Source organism: Coturnix japonica, chromosome 14 (assembly GCF_054131305.1).
Source record: "Coturnix japonica strain WE chromosome 14, WE-NBRP24, whole genome shotgun sequence".
In the NCBI taxonomy this organism is placed as follows: Eukaryota; Metazoa; Chordata; class Aves; order Galliformes; family Phasianidae; genus Coturnix; species Coturnix japonica.
This window is the reverse complement of record NC_140676.1, coordinates 6,173,765-6,188,107: the sequence shown is the minus strand read 5'-3', so window position 1 is coordinate 6,188,107 and position 14,343 is coordinate 6,173,765. Positions and strand designations below refer to the sequence as shown.

Here is a 14,343-nt window from a genome sequence, read left to right as displayed (position 1 = left end):
AGCTCAGAGCACAGCCATTCTAAATGAGTAAGCACTGAATCTTATGCAAAAATGTTCTTCCACACGCATCTACCCAACTACCGTTGGCACTATCCTTAAAGAAATGCACGCATCACACATCAGCTAGTCTGGAGAGAGCCCTTAGAGTGTGCTTGCAAAGTGCATGGCATCCATTTAGATATGCAAGACTAGATTCTGAGAATTCAACTCCTCTTTAACCCTCTGACCAGAGAGAAGCAAACAAGAGAAGGGAAGGGAGAGTAGGAGGGATGTCTACAGCCGCATGGCTTTGTGTGCCTCTACCTCAAGACTTAATCCTCAAGGATGCAGTTCTGGGCCATCAAGTGAGTCCTCAAGTGCAGCCCTTAGCTTGTTTGCTGTCTATGTCCAGCTCTGCCTCTGACTACGTGGAGAACAAAATGTCTCAGTGCAGGAGAGTGCACAATAATATAGGAGGAAATAGAAGTTATATACACAGATAATGCTTTTGGGTAGAGGAACTAGCTTGCTTCTGTTCTTCCTACAAGTATCCTTCAAAAAAAAAAGAAAAGAAAAAAAAAAGGCCCTTGTTTCAAAAAGTAAATGGGAAACATTAATAGTTAATAGTTTCCCTTCTGAGAGCATGCAATAGAAATGTGTTCTGAAAGGGCTTTCAGAGGACGTTTCTATCTCTCCATTTCTGTAATTGTCAGAGTTAAAGCTTTTCTCTGCTGGATTCCAGGGCGCAATAAACAAAGCCCTGTAAGTAAAACAGGATGGAACAAACAGCCTGACTAAAGTGAGAGTGAATATCAATAAAGAGAAACAAACAAAAAGCCCAGCTCACCTGCCTTACCTATAAGCAGCAGCAAAGCTTACTCAGCCTGTGTTGTGGGAAGGCACGTGCAGAAGGGAACAGGGTGTTTTTAAACCAGATAAAGAATAGTCCATGGCTATAATCCAAAATGCAAATCAGGATTTCCTCTTCCTAACAGCTACTATGGTTACCCCATGCCTTCGAAGAAGTCACACAGCTTCCAAAAAAATTAATCTTCCTTTACCAAAATAGACTCACCGGCTCCCATCTCCACTGATTGGTTTGATTCATTTACAAAAACACATCAAGTTCCTCTCATTGAAAAGCTTCTTTGATTCAACAGTAGGGAAAGGAAAGCGAGAAAAGGGCAGACAGAAGAAAGAGGAAATATGAAAGGGAGTAAAGGAAGAAGGTGGCAATGGAGGAGAGAGACATGAACTTGGAAGAGAGATATTGGGCAGTTCAAGACTTGTGGATGCTCACAACAGACAGTGCATGGGTAGTCTGCAGATAAAATATTCTTTAAAACAAAAGCACTTATCTAGGAGTTCCACCTCTTGTTTGATCAATCATATCGCAAGGCCGAATCATTTTTAATTTAATACTTCTGGGAAGTGGGGGGGAAGCACTCATTAAACATGGGCACGGTTGGCAAGCACTGCGCGTTAGCATTTGGCAATATTTATTATTGCTGTTTATGGTGATATAAATTAGGTTATACTGATATAATTAATAACCCTAAATTCAGGGGTAATAAATAGCAATATTTATATGAAACTGCAGACTCTGAACAAGTCCAGCCAAAAAAATCCCCACAAAATGCTGACTACCACATTGTGACTGCTAACATACACATGGGAGCACCAGGTACGTGGGTGCAGAAGATATGCAGGTGTGAGCAGACACTGAGGAATGGCTGCATACACAAGCTGTTGACAGAAGGGTATGTAGCATGTGCACAGAGAAGACAGCCTAAAAGCACGTCACAAGATGGTACACAACTGCATGGAGAAGTGTTGGTGCACAGGCAACTTGTTGCTCCACTGTGCGGTAATGAGGTTATGTGGAACAGTGAGAACAGCCAACAGTGCTGGGTGTTTCTTTGTAACAGCACTGTTTGCGTTGTCATAAGCTTTTACAAGTTCCTTTCCTGACCCTGGTTTTAGTGGATGAGTCAGAAGAACTAGATTGAAGAGAAAATGCTCCTGGTACACATATTTCACTCATTTCAAGCTGTGTGAAGGTTGTGGTGTGTCATTATTTCATCCTCCCAGGAAGAAAACTCAGGGGAAAGAAAAAAAAAGGAGGGGGAAATGCTCAAGGTCACATACTTCATCAACAGCAGAGCCAGGAACAAAGCACGGGTCTCTCACTCACCCAGTATAACTCATAGCAGTTTCCTAATCAAAGTGCTGTGCTCCTTCATGGATTCTCCACCGCTGTGTAGAATGGAATTCCTTCTCTAGCTTTCCTGTTAATCCGTGATTTAATTTAAAAAGACGATAAAGGGATGAGAGAAAACAGTCAGCCGAACACCAACCAATACCTTGGGTTTTCACAGAACAGCCTTCGCAAGATAATCAGCCTACAAGGACACTTTCTCTTTAGTAATTTAATGCCTGTCACTTTGGACCATCTTATAGCACCATTCTTGGAGATTAAGACTACTTTTACTTGTAAAGAAGAAAAAAATACACAAATAACTGTATCAGGTCAGACCATAGGTCTATCAGAGGCAGCATCCCATTTCCAGCAGTGGTCAAACACCACTGTGTGACAACAGACAAGATCCACTTAATAAAAAGTAGTGTCTAACATTAAAATATATAGCCACTACTAGATCAGCTGAAATTTATTTAACAAACCCTACATCTGACTGCTATTCAGGACAGAGCAAAGGCTGCCCAGGGAGGTGGAGTCACCATCCATTGGAGACCTTAAAGAAACATGGAGATGTGGTACTTCAGGACACGGTTTACTGGGCAATACTGGTTGTAGGCGGACAGTTGGACCAGATGACAGAATTCTTTTCCAACCTTAATGATTCCATGAGAACAGTCGCACAGAACACAACTGCTCATCAGTTCTCTCTGGATTGAACAAACTCAAATTATATGTGATATTGGGTAGTGATTTTTATTTTTATGTGATGACAACCTTACTCATACAGACGTACTTGCATCACCACTACCTTCATTTAGCATCAGCAACAGGACTCAACTCTCTCCATCACTGACAGTCAGGAATAAATCCTCAGAGCACTGACTGATCTGAAAGGGAGTGAAAGGGAAGGCTGTTTCCTAGCTCAGCCACACACAGTCAGAGCACAATCGCATTACTGCCATCATATCTGTGACAGAGGAACATCCTCTGCATGCAACTTTCAGATCACATTAACCAAAGCAAATACCAAGGCCCTGATCGTCTTGTTGCTGCACAAGGCTCTCGAAGTGTGATTGCACGGTATCCTGCTGGGATGAGCACTCTTCCACTGAGCTGTGCCTGCAGCAGGGAGTCAGCTGGGGAAGGGGCACAGCTGGGCTGCTGGAAGAAATCCTTTGTAACCGTGCGATGGCATTCATCTTTGTGACGGGCAGGGAAGCATTATGCACACCCCAGCATACAGGACTGGGGAGGAGGGAGAGAGTGAGGAGCTTCAAAAGAACTGCCAACAGAAAAGAATTCAACCCTTTTTTAAATATAAAGATACCGAGGTAACGAGACTAGAGCAGGATTAATACCAGATAACAGAAGGATGGATGGGTAGTAGAGAAGATGCACTTTCAAAGCATGAAGATTCGAAATGAGTGATGATTCAAAATAAACAGTGGATTTGACACATTCAGTCGTGATTGTAAATCTCAAGGCAAATAAGTGGCTTCCTGAAATGTGCTACAGAGACCTAAAAGTAAGTAGTATGGACCTGTTTACAGCTACTCAGTCAGTAATGGCCTACAGACCCTTTTCCTGGAAAAAGAGCTTCCCTTTGTGGCAGTGATTTGAATGACAACAGAGTTTAATACAGCACTTAAACCTAGATGAAGTAGAACATTAATGGACAAAGAAACCTGCATGTGCTTCCACATGCAGCAAGGGACTGAAAGTCATCTCCAAAAAGCTGCCAATAAACTCTAGGCCAAGAAAAGAAGCTTTTCTTTCTGTGCAGGAGCACCTCAGTCCACTGAAAAAGCACATGGGAAGAAGCAAGAGCCATGGGAGGCCCCACAGCACAGCATTTAAATTGGAGCATGATGGAATGGTTCTCTCCCTTCCCCAGGCTTCATGCTTAGCTACAGAGCCATAGCCAAGTCCTTGGACCTCTGCTCCTATCCCAGACCAAACTTTCCTACTCATCACCAGGTTGAACTACAGTGGAAGCTCCACACGTTCCTGTGTGATGTGAGCTCAGACAGTACCCTTCATCCCAGGTGTCACCAAAAGCCACACTGTCCCTCCTGAGGACCCTTCCTCTGCTATGCCCACTCCTGACAGCTGGAGAAAAAAGGTCCGACATTCCCTCCAGCCCTCCATCTGCTGGAAGCTTTAATTAAGCAGAGTGAAAGGAAAAACAGAAAGCCACAATCTTTCATTTTTGCTTCTGCTGCCTGGAAGAATCAAGGAAACATTTGTTGTCAGCAGAAGCTTCCAATACTCAGGGGCAGCATCCAGCTCCCCTGAACAGCCTGAACTACAACACACTCATGTCCTGGGGAGAACAGCAACACAAAAAACTCTGCTCATAGTCACAGACCAGAGGCTAAGAACACTCCAAGCTGCCCTCTGCTGAAGCCCAGACCACAACAGAAAGGAATTAGATTAGGACCAAATAAGCTCAAGATTTGCTTAAGGTCTTTACCCTGTTTCTTCAGCACCGGATCAGCACAACCTGACCTGAAACCAGATGAATGGTTGTAGTGATGATGTGGGCAGGAGCAATGTAAAGGCAGCTCTGAAGAATGCAAAAAGAAACTGGTATATTCATAAGCTCAGAAAGACTTGGAATCTCTTCAGAAGCATGTGGGAGGGAACAGAGTAAAGGAGATAGGAGAAGGAGGGAGTTTCATTATATGGAAACATTTCCATAAAGATATGAGCATTTAATAGATCCTTACATATCTTTTCCCCATTCAGGTTATATAAAGCATTAATTAAAGCCAGTTATTCCCAGATATATCAGCTTGCAGATAAAGTTTGCCCTGCTGATTTGGCAGAATAGATACCTTTCCATTCAGCAAGTAAGATTCAGTTTGTCTGCTATCGCTAATACTTCACCCAGTCAGTTGGGACACCTTATGGTCCCACACAGTACAGAACCATGAATATCTGACACACGAGACAGCACACTGGGCTGTATCACAGAATCACACAGAATAACCCGGGCTGGAAGGGACCTCAAGGATCATGTAGTTCCAACCCCCAAGACTTACATTCTCCTGATCACAGGATGAATAAAACACAAGGCAAAAGGCAACAGGAATTCTGGCCCAAAACACTAAAGACGAGGCCTGCTAAGTATACAGCAGAAAAGCCTGCAGGTAAACCCAGTGAAAATTCACAGTAAGCATGTTACTACAACGCACTTGCCATTGATGACTCCATCAGGGTTGAGCATGGGGACAATCTTGAAGATGAAACATTTCCTCAGGAGATCAGCAATGGGATCACTGCTCACAAGGAACTCCAGGGTCCCCTTCATCACCCAGCTGGCGTTGCTTTCACCAGGATGAACACGGGCCATCAGAAAGACATAAGGACGACTGTCTGTAAAACAAAGCAAAGGCATGGAGACGTTATGCACAGAAGCTGCAGAGATACGATGCCAACTTTTTTTTTTAAGAGAGAATCTTACTAAACAGTTCATGGACAGAGCCTAATGAACCCCTGTTGCAAAGCAGACTAGCAATTTGGCAGAGAAAATTGTCTTCCTATCAAATACGTTATTTGCCATTCCCATGAAAAAGCACCCTCATTTGGCCTAGTTACACGTCTCCAAAAGCTCTCTGTATACACATGCTTAGAAGAGACCAAATTTGACAGCAGATTGTTTGAAAATCCCATCTGTGTTGAGCAAAATCCACAGATGGGCCAAGGGAAGAAGACAGAGGTAGACACCTGCCAAGCACAGAGAATAAAAGAAAAGGACAAAGCAATGATGTGTCTTAAAATTATCCTTCTGTGAATGTTCACAATCTCAGGCTGCTGTCACAAGTCAACCTGACACATTTGCTTTAGTGGAAGCCACTATCTGACAGGGAATCACAACAATGCCATGATGTTTTTTCCAGCTCTGTCAGAGCACAGGCTCTCTAGTAAAGGGACAGAAAACAATCAAAGGCATCATCTGAGCATCCTTGTAAGCAAATGCTGATTTAGCAAGTTATGCTTCTATGTCCTCAGCTCCCAAAGCTGTACTAAAGTCCTTCAGTTTTCTAACAGCTTTACACATCATTACTCAATTAATGTGAAACACAGAGGTGGAATCATAGAACCTTTTGAGTTGGAAAGGGTCCTTAAAGGTCATCTGGTGCAACTCCCCTGCAAGGATGTAGACAGGTTTGGAAACAATCCCACCTGCACCCCTTCCCATTCTTAAGCATTTGGTGGGCATGACCACAGTCTCCACTCAAATTTATACAGAGCAATCATACTGTGGTCCAGTAAAGCAACCAGAACTCTGCTATTCAATAGCCGTGTACTAATCTTTATTTTTCCTTTATCATTCTTGCACCTTACCCTGAGATTAGTATATTTTCACTGCTGTGTATACATTAGTGCCCAAGGCGCTAATGGACTGTAAAAGATCCCTTCAGCCAATAGAGACATACTAGGAGTTCTGCTTACTTTTTATTACAAAAACATATATATATTAGAAAACAACCTCTATTCAGCTCCAGCTAGATGCTGTGCATTACAGTCTACCTTAGTAATGCTTTAAAACAGCAACAAGCAAAAACTACTTTTCACAAAGGCATCAGTTGCATTTTGCTATTTCCAAACATTTTCTTCTTTCTCCCATCATCATGATTTAGTGCTGTTTTGCAGGCTCATTGCTGAGCTAAACTTATGGGACTGTGTTGTTGTAGTTGAGAATGAGGCTCTTGAGGACTCCTAATGGACAACAGCTGTAAATAGCACAAAGCAAAATAAAACATGCTCCCTTGCAACTGATGAAAACGGCTTTAACAACTCCTGTCTCTTCTATACATTGGGAAAGCATACAGCATGTTAATTGAGCGATTCTTTCTTCAGTTTATCTATGAGAAAACGAAACCACAAGAAAGGGTCTTCACATCTCAGAAATGGAAGGTTTGCCACAATTCAGCTAATTGAGGATACTGTGAGACTGGCAGAGATGTGAATTCTGCTCTCCTCAAGACTGATAAACCTCTGTCTAACATTCAACGTGACAAAAGCTTCTAGAGAGTCCTGATTTTAAACCCCAGGAAATAGTGGATCCATAGGATCCAGGTGGGGAAACATCTCTATTCCACTTAAAACTCCCTTTATAAGCTCCACTCCCCTCCTGACAGGTATATTTGCAATGCCAAAATCACATCTCCAGGCACCAACTGGCCAGTAATAGTCAAGATTTCTGCACTTAGCTGAGCTGCTACACTTCATTCTTGATTCACTATGCCCCATAACAGCAATGCTGATGAAGCCAACCCAGTGCTGCTGATCTGCTCTGGGACTCACCTACTGTTCTGAAGTGCAATTTTGGTCCAGAGCCCCTTGATACCACCTTGTGCTACACTGCACCTCCTCAGGACACCAAGACACATGTTCTTCTTATGTTTCCTTCAGGGCCCAGAACTGAGTTTGATGCATCAAAATCCCCAAGTCAACCCTTAGACTGAATCCTCCCCAAGTCCTGGGGAAGCTGCCAGAAAGCTCAGGTTACCCATTTATCTCTACAAAGCCCACATGACACGTAACCTTCACTGGGAATGTAAATAATAAAAAGAGTGAGCAGAGGAACCTTTTCGTGCTACATAAAGCACCATCCAACAGATCTCGTCTCATTACTCTGTGCTACATTCTGACATGGCCAGGATATAACATGCCACTAACAAAACCAGATATGAGAGATTAAAGCATCACTGATGCCTCTTGCAAAACATGGAGCAAAAACCCTTTGAGTAATAAATCTAACGTATCAACCACCTCCCACCTTCCCTTCACTTTATTCATTTTAACTGTGGATATATGCATGAAAATAAGAGCTTTGTTCCTACAGTACTGTTAACTTGTTGCTTAATCTCCTGCCTATTGCAGGGATCTTCCTCTTGATTTTATCTGATTTGGAAGTTAGAAATCATGACATCAGTTGGGGCAAGATCAATCTGAAATAAAAGAATGAAACCCCGTTAACAAATCAATGTCTCGCCTCATAAAAAGAGGCACAGAAGGGAAATGAAGTGCACTTCCAGATGCCCTGACATGGGTTAAAATTCTATGCATTGTCAAGCTGCTATTTGGGCCACAGCGTTTGAAAGGGAACAAGGTTTTGAAATGACACAAGACTGGGATTTCGTTGGGAGTCAAAGGGAATCATAAAGAGCGTGTGACAAATTCAACCTAGATCCAGGTCTTGACTGGAATGATTCTGGCTGTGCCTCTGCATATCTCTCATCCTATCAGCCCCAAGCCAGAGCCCACAAAATATAGGCCTTCCCTCCACTCCCCCTTATTCCTAAATACAACATGACTTTATCATGAGAGCTGCACAGATCAAAGGTTCAAGTTTACCCCCTGGACATAAGAGATAAACAAAGAAAGCCAACATTCCCACCCAACTTCATTATGTGTGACCTCTACAGCATATTCTGAGAGTCAAATGATGTGTAAAAAAGAGCACCAAACGCAGTTCTGCTGCGTGTATCACGGCTGCATCCTGCCTTGGATACATCTGAACTGCCCAAGGCTGCCTAGTTAAACAAAGCCTGACAAAGACAGGATATGGTGTGATGTACATCAAATATATTCAAGGAGAAGGAAAAAAAAAAACAACTTCAAATACTGAGATCACAGAAAACATGAGACTACTTTGAGGCAGAACCTGTGTTGGTCACTTTCCTCCGCTCCCCACCCAAAATCTTTCCCCAAGTTGTCACATTTTCAGTTACTCCACGATGTAATACTATGCTCCTCCATTTACCCCACCTCCTCCTTATTTCCTGACCCTGCATTTGGCAAAATGCTACTCAAAGAGACACATATTAATGCAGAGGCAGCTTACCTAGTCTGACAGGGCCCACTGCTGTTTTCCAGAATTATCAGAGAGATAACCCTCCCTTAAATACACTTACACGATATGCGTTATCAATGGTCCTCATGGCAAAGAAGTGAATGTTACAAATCACCTTGATTAACTGCTTTCTACCATCAAAGCTGGGTGAAGGTATTCCAGGCTCCAAGTTGCTTGGAAACATCCCTTAGTGGATGAGTTTTATGAATTCACTCACCAATGAATCGGAATGATTAGAAATGACTGCAGAGACCAATACATGTACAAAGCATCCAGACATAGTACAGTTTAACATCCTACTAAAGATGGATTTTCTCGTTATTCTTTTTCTGGGTTGTTCCCCCAGCCCCTTAACTCCAAGAAATTAGAATGTCAGGTTCTATAAATCATTTTGGGGCAGATCCCAAAATCCCAAATTCTGAAGGCAGATGGAAATTCTACACACATTTGACTAATATTCCATATGATGCAACTAAAAAACAACCAAGTGAACTAACACCTGATGAAACAAAAGCATACCTATAGCGAAGGATAGGGAAACAAGTCTGCAAAGAATCCTCAATGATGAGAAGCCTCAATGCTTTACTTAGAATCCTCAATGCTTAGAACACTCAATGTGTAGATCCCTCAATGCTTAGAACAATCAATGCATAGAATCCTCAATGCTTAGAATTCCAATGCTTAACAGAGAATCCTCAATGCTTAGAAACCTCAATGCTTAGAATCCTCAATGCTTAGAATCCTCAATGCTTAGAATCCTCAATGCTTAGCATCCTCAATGCTTAGCATCCTCAATGCTTAGCTTAGAATCCTCAAAGCTCAGGATCCTCAATGCTTAAAAACCTCAATGCACAGAGTCCTTAATGCTTAGAAACCTCAATACTTAGCATCCTCAGTGCTTAGCTTAGAATCCTCACTGCTTAGAAACCTCAATGCTTAGAATCCTCAGTGCTTAGCATCCTCAACGCGTAGAATCCCCAATGCTTAGAAACCTCAATGCTTAGCATCCTCAATCCTTAGTATGCTCTATGCTTAGCTTAGAATCCTCAATGCTTAGAATCCTCAATGCTTACAAACCTCAATGCTGAGAAACTTTATTCTTTGAAACCTCATTGCTTAGAATCCTCAATGCTTACAAACCTCAATGCATAGAGGCCTTAATGCTTAGAAACCTCAAAGATTATAAAACTCAATGCTTGGCTTAGAATCCTCAATGCTTAGAATCCTCCATGCATTGCTTAGAATCCTCAATAGTTAGAATCCTCAATGCTTCGCATCATCAATGCTTAGCTTAGAAACGTCAATACTTAGAATCCTCAATGCTTAGCATCCTCTTTACATAGCTTAGAATCCACAATGCTTAGAATCCTCAATGCTTAGCATCCTCATTGCTTAGCATCCTCATTGCATAGCTTAGAATCCTCAAAGCTCAGAATCCTCGGTGCTTAGAAACCTCAATGCTTAGCATCCTCAATGCTTAGCATCCTCAATGCTTAGAATCCTCAATGCCTAGAATCCTCAATGCTTAGCATCCTCAAAGCTTAGCATCCTCAAAACTTAGCATCCTCAATGCTTAGCATCCTCAATGCTTAGCCTCCTCAATGCTTAGCCTCCTCAATGCTTAGCCTCCTCAATGCTTAGCCTCCTCAATGCTTAGCCTCCTCAATGCTTAGAATCCTCAATGCTTAGAAACCTCAATGCTTTGCTTAGAAACCTCAATGCTTAGAATCCTCAATGCCTAGCTTAGAATCCTCAATGCTTAGCCTCCTCAATGCTTAGAATCCTCAATGCTTTGCTTAGAAACCTCAATGCTTAGAATCCTCAATGCTTAGAATCCTCAATGCCTAGCATAGAATCCTCAATGCTTAGAATCCTCAATGCTTAGAATCCTCAATGCTTAGCATCCTCAATGCTTAGCATCCTCAATGCTTAGCATCCTCAATGCTTAGAATCCTCAATGCTTAGAATCCTCAATGCTTAGAATCCTCAATGCTTAGCATCCACAATCCTTAGTATGCTCTATGCTTAGCTTAGAATCCTCAATGCTTAGCATCCTCAATGCATATCTTAGAATCCTCAAAGCTCACGATCCTCAATGCTTAGAAACCTCAATGCACAGAGTCCTTAATGCTTAGAAACCTCAATACTTAGCATCCTCAGTGCTTAGCTTAGAATCCTCACTGCTTAGAATCCTCAATGCTTAGAATCCTCAATGCTTAGAAACCTCAATGCTTAGAATCCTCAAAGCTCAGGATCCTCAATGCTTAGAAACCTCAATGCTTAGAATCCTCAATGCTTAGAATCCTCAATGCTTAGAATCCTCAATGCTTAGCATCCTCAATGCTTAGCATCCTCATTACATAGCTTAGAATCCTCAATGCTTAGAATTGTCAATGCTTAGCATCCTCAATGCTTAGCATCCTCATTGCTTAGCATCCTCATTGCTTGGCTTAGAATCCTCAAAGCTCAGAATCCTCACTGCTTAGGAACCTCAATGCTTAGCATCCTCCATGCATTGCTTAGAAACCTCAATGCGTAGAATCCCCATTGCTTAGAAATTTTATTGCTCTGAAACCTCATTGCTTAGCATCCCTAATGCTTACAAATCTCAGTGCATAGAGGCCGTAATGTTTAGAAACCTCAAAGATTAGAAAACTCAATGCTTGGCTTAGAATCCTCAATGCTTAGAATCCTCAATGCTTAGAATCCTCAATGCTTAGAATCCTCAATGTTTAGCTTAGAAACCTCAATGCTAAGAATCCTCAATGCTTAACATCCTCAATGTTTAGAATTCTCAATGCATAGCTTAGAATCCTCAATGCTTAGAATCCTCAATGCTTAGAATCCTCAATGCTTAGCATCCTCAATGCTTAGCATCCTCAATGCTTAGAATCCTCAATGCTTAGAATCCTCAATGCTTAGAATCCTCAATGCTTAGAATCCTCAAAGCCTAGATTAGAATCCTCAATACTTAAAATCCTCAATGCTTAGAAAACTCAATGCTTAGAATCCTCAATGCTTAGAATCCTCAATGCTTAGAATCCTCAATGCTTAGAATCCTCAATGCTTAGAATCCTCAATGCTTAGAATCCTCAATGCTTAGAATCCTCAATGCTTAGCATCCTCAATGCTTAGCTTAGAATCCTCAAAGCTCAGGATCCTCAATGCTTAGAACCCTCAATGCACAGAGTCCTTAATGCTTGGAAACCTCAATACTTAGCCTCCTCAATGCTTAGCTTAGAATCCTGACTGCTTAGAAACCTCAATGCTTAGAATCCTCAGTGCTTAGCATCCTCAACGCGTAGAATCCCCAATGCTTAGAAACCTCAATGCTTAGCATCCTCAATCCTTAGTATGCTCTATGCTTAGCTTAGAATCCTCAATGCTTAGAATCCTCAATGCTTACAAACCTCAATGCTGAGAAATTTTATTGTTTGAAACCTCATTGCTTAGCATCCCAAATGCTTACAAACCCCAATGCATAGAGGCACTAATGCTTAGAAACCTCAAGATTAGAAAACAAAGTGCTTGGCTTAGAATCCTCAATGCTTAGAATCCTCAATGCTTAGAATCCTCCATGCATAGCTTAGAATCCTCAATGCTTAGAATCCGCAATGCTTAGCATCCTCAATGCTTAGCATCCTCAATGCTTAGCATCCTCAATGCTTACCATCCTCATTGCTTAGCATCCTCATTGCTTACCATCCTCATTGCTTAGCTTAGAATCCTCAAAGCTCAGAATCCTCACTGCTTAGGAACCTCAATGCTTAGCATACTCCATGCATTGCTTAGAAACCTCAATGCGCAGAATCCTCAATGCTTAGAAATTTTATTGCTCTGAAACCTCAATGCTTAGCATCCCTAATGCTTACAAACCTCAATGCATAGAGGCCTTAATGTTTAGAAACAACAAAGATTAGAAAACTCAGTGCTTGCCTTGGAATCCTCATTGCTTAGAATCCTCAATGCTTACCATCCTCAATGCTTAGCATCCTCAATGCTTAGCATCCTCAATGCTTAGCATCCTCAATGCTTAGAATCCTCAATGCTTAGTATACTCAATGCTTAGAATCCTCAATGCTTAGCTTAGAAACTTCATGGCTTAGAATCCTCAATGCTTAACATCCTCAATGTTTAGAATCCTCAACGCATAGCTTAGAATCCTCGATGCTTAGAATCCTCAATGCTTAGAATCCTCAATGCTTAGAATCCTCAATGCTTAGAATCCTCAATGCTTAGAATCCTCGGTGCTTAGCATCCTCAATGCTTAGAATCCTCAACGCTTAGCATCCTCAATGCTTAGCATCCTCAATGCTTACCATCCTCAATGCTTAGAATCCTCAATGCTTAGAATCCTCAATGCTTTGCTTAGAAACCTCAATGCTTAGAATCCTCAATGCTTAGAATCCTCAATGCTTAGTATCCTCAATGCCTAGCTTAGAATCCTCAATGCTTAGAATCCTCAATGCTTAGAATCCTCAATGCTTAGAATCCTCAATACATAGCATCCTCAATGCTTAGCATCCTCAATGCTTAGCATACTCAATGCTTAGAGTCCTCAATGCTTAGAATCCTCAATGCTTAGAATCCTCAATGCCTAGATTAGAATCCTCAATGCTTAGAATCCTCAATGCTTAGAATCCTCAATGCTTAGAATCCTCAATGCTTAGAATCCTCAATGCTTAGCAACCTCAATGCTTAGCTTAGAAAACTCAATGGTTAGAATCCTCCATGTTTAGAATCCTCAATACATAGCTTAGAATCCTCAATGCTTAGAATCCTCAATGCTTAGCATCCTCAATGCTTAGAAACCTCAATGCTTAGCATCCTCAATGCTTAGCATCCTCAATGCATATCTTAGAATCCTCAAAGCTCAGGATCCTCAATGCTTAGAAACCTCAATGCACAGAGACCTTAATGTATAGAAACCTCAATACTTAGCATCCTCAGTGCTTAGCTTAGAATCCTCACTGCTTAGAAACCTCAATGCTTAGAATCCTCAGTGCTTAGCATCCTCAACGCGTAGAATCCCGAATGCTTAGAAACCTCAATGCTTACCATCCTCAACCCTTAGTATGCTCTATGCTTAGCTTAGAATCCTCAAAGCTTAGAATCCTCAATGCTTACAAACCTCAATGCTGAGAAATTTTATTGTTTGAAACCTCATTGCTTAGCATCCCAAATGCTTACAAACCTCAATGCATAGAGGCCTTAATGCTTAGAAACCTCAAAGATTAGAAAACTCAATGCTTGGCTTAAAATCCTCGATGCTTAGAATCCTCAATGCTTAGCATCCTCC

General features: G+C 41.7%; 1 protein-coding gene across 12 annotated transcripts in view; it reads right to left on the bottom strand.

Moving 5' to 3' along the window:
* AGBL1 (AGBL carboxypeptidase 1) overlaps positions 1-14,343 on the bottom strand; it is a 460,538-nt gene that overhangs the window by 253,142 nt on the left and 193,053 nt on the right. For all 12 annotated transcript variants that reach the window (XR_014934298.1, XM_085515376.1, XM_085515383.1 and 9 more), the window contains one exon: positions 5,377-5,557. Coding sequence is in view for 11 of the 12 variants with exons in the window: in XM_085515376.1 (XP_085371502.1) it covers positions 5,377-5,557 (181 nt within the window). In the remaining variant the exon portion in view is untranslated. The remainder of the gene's footprint in view (positions 1-5,376; positions 5,558-14,343) is intronic.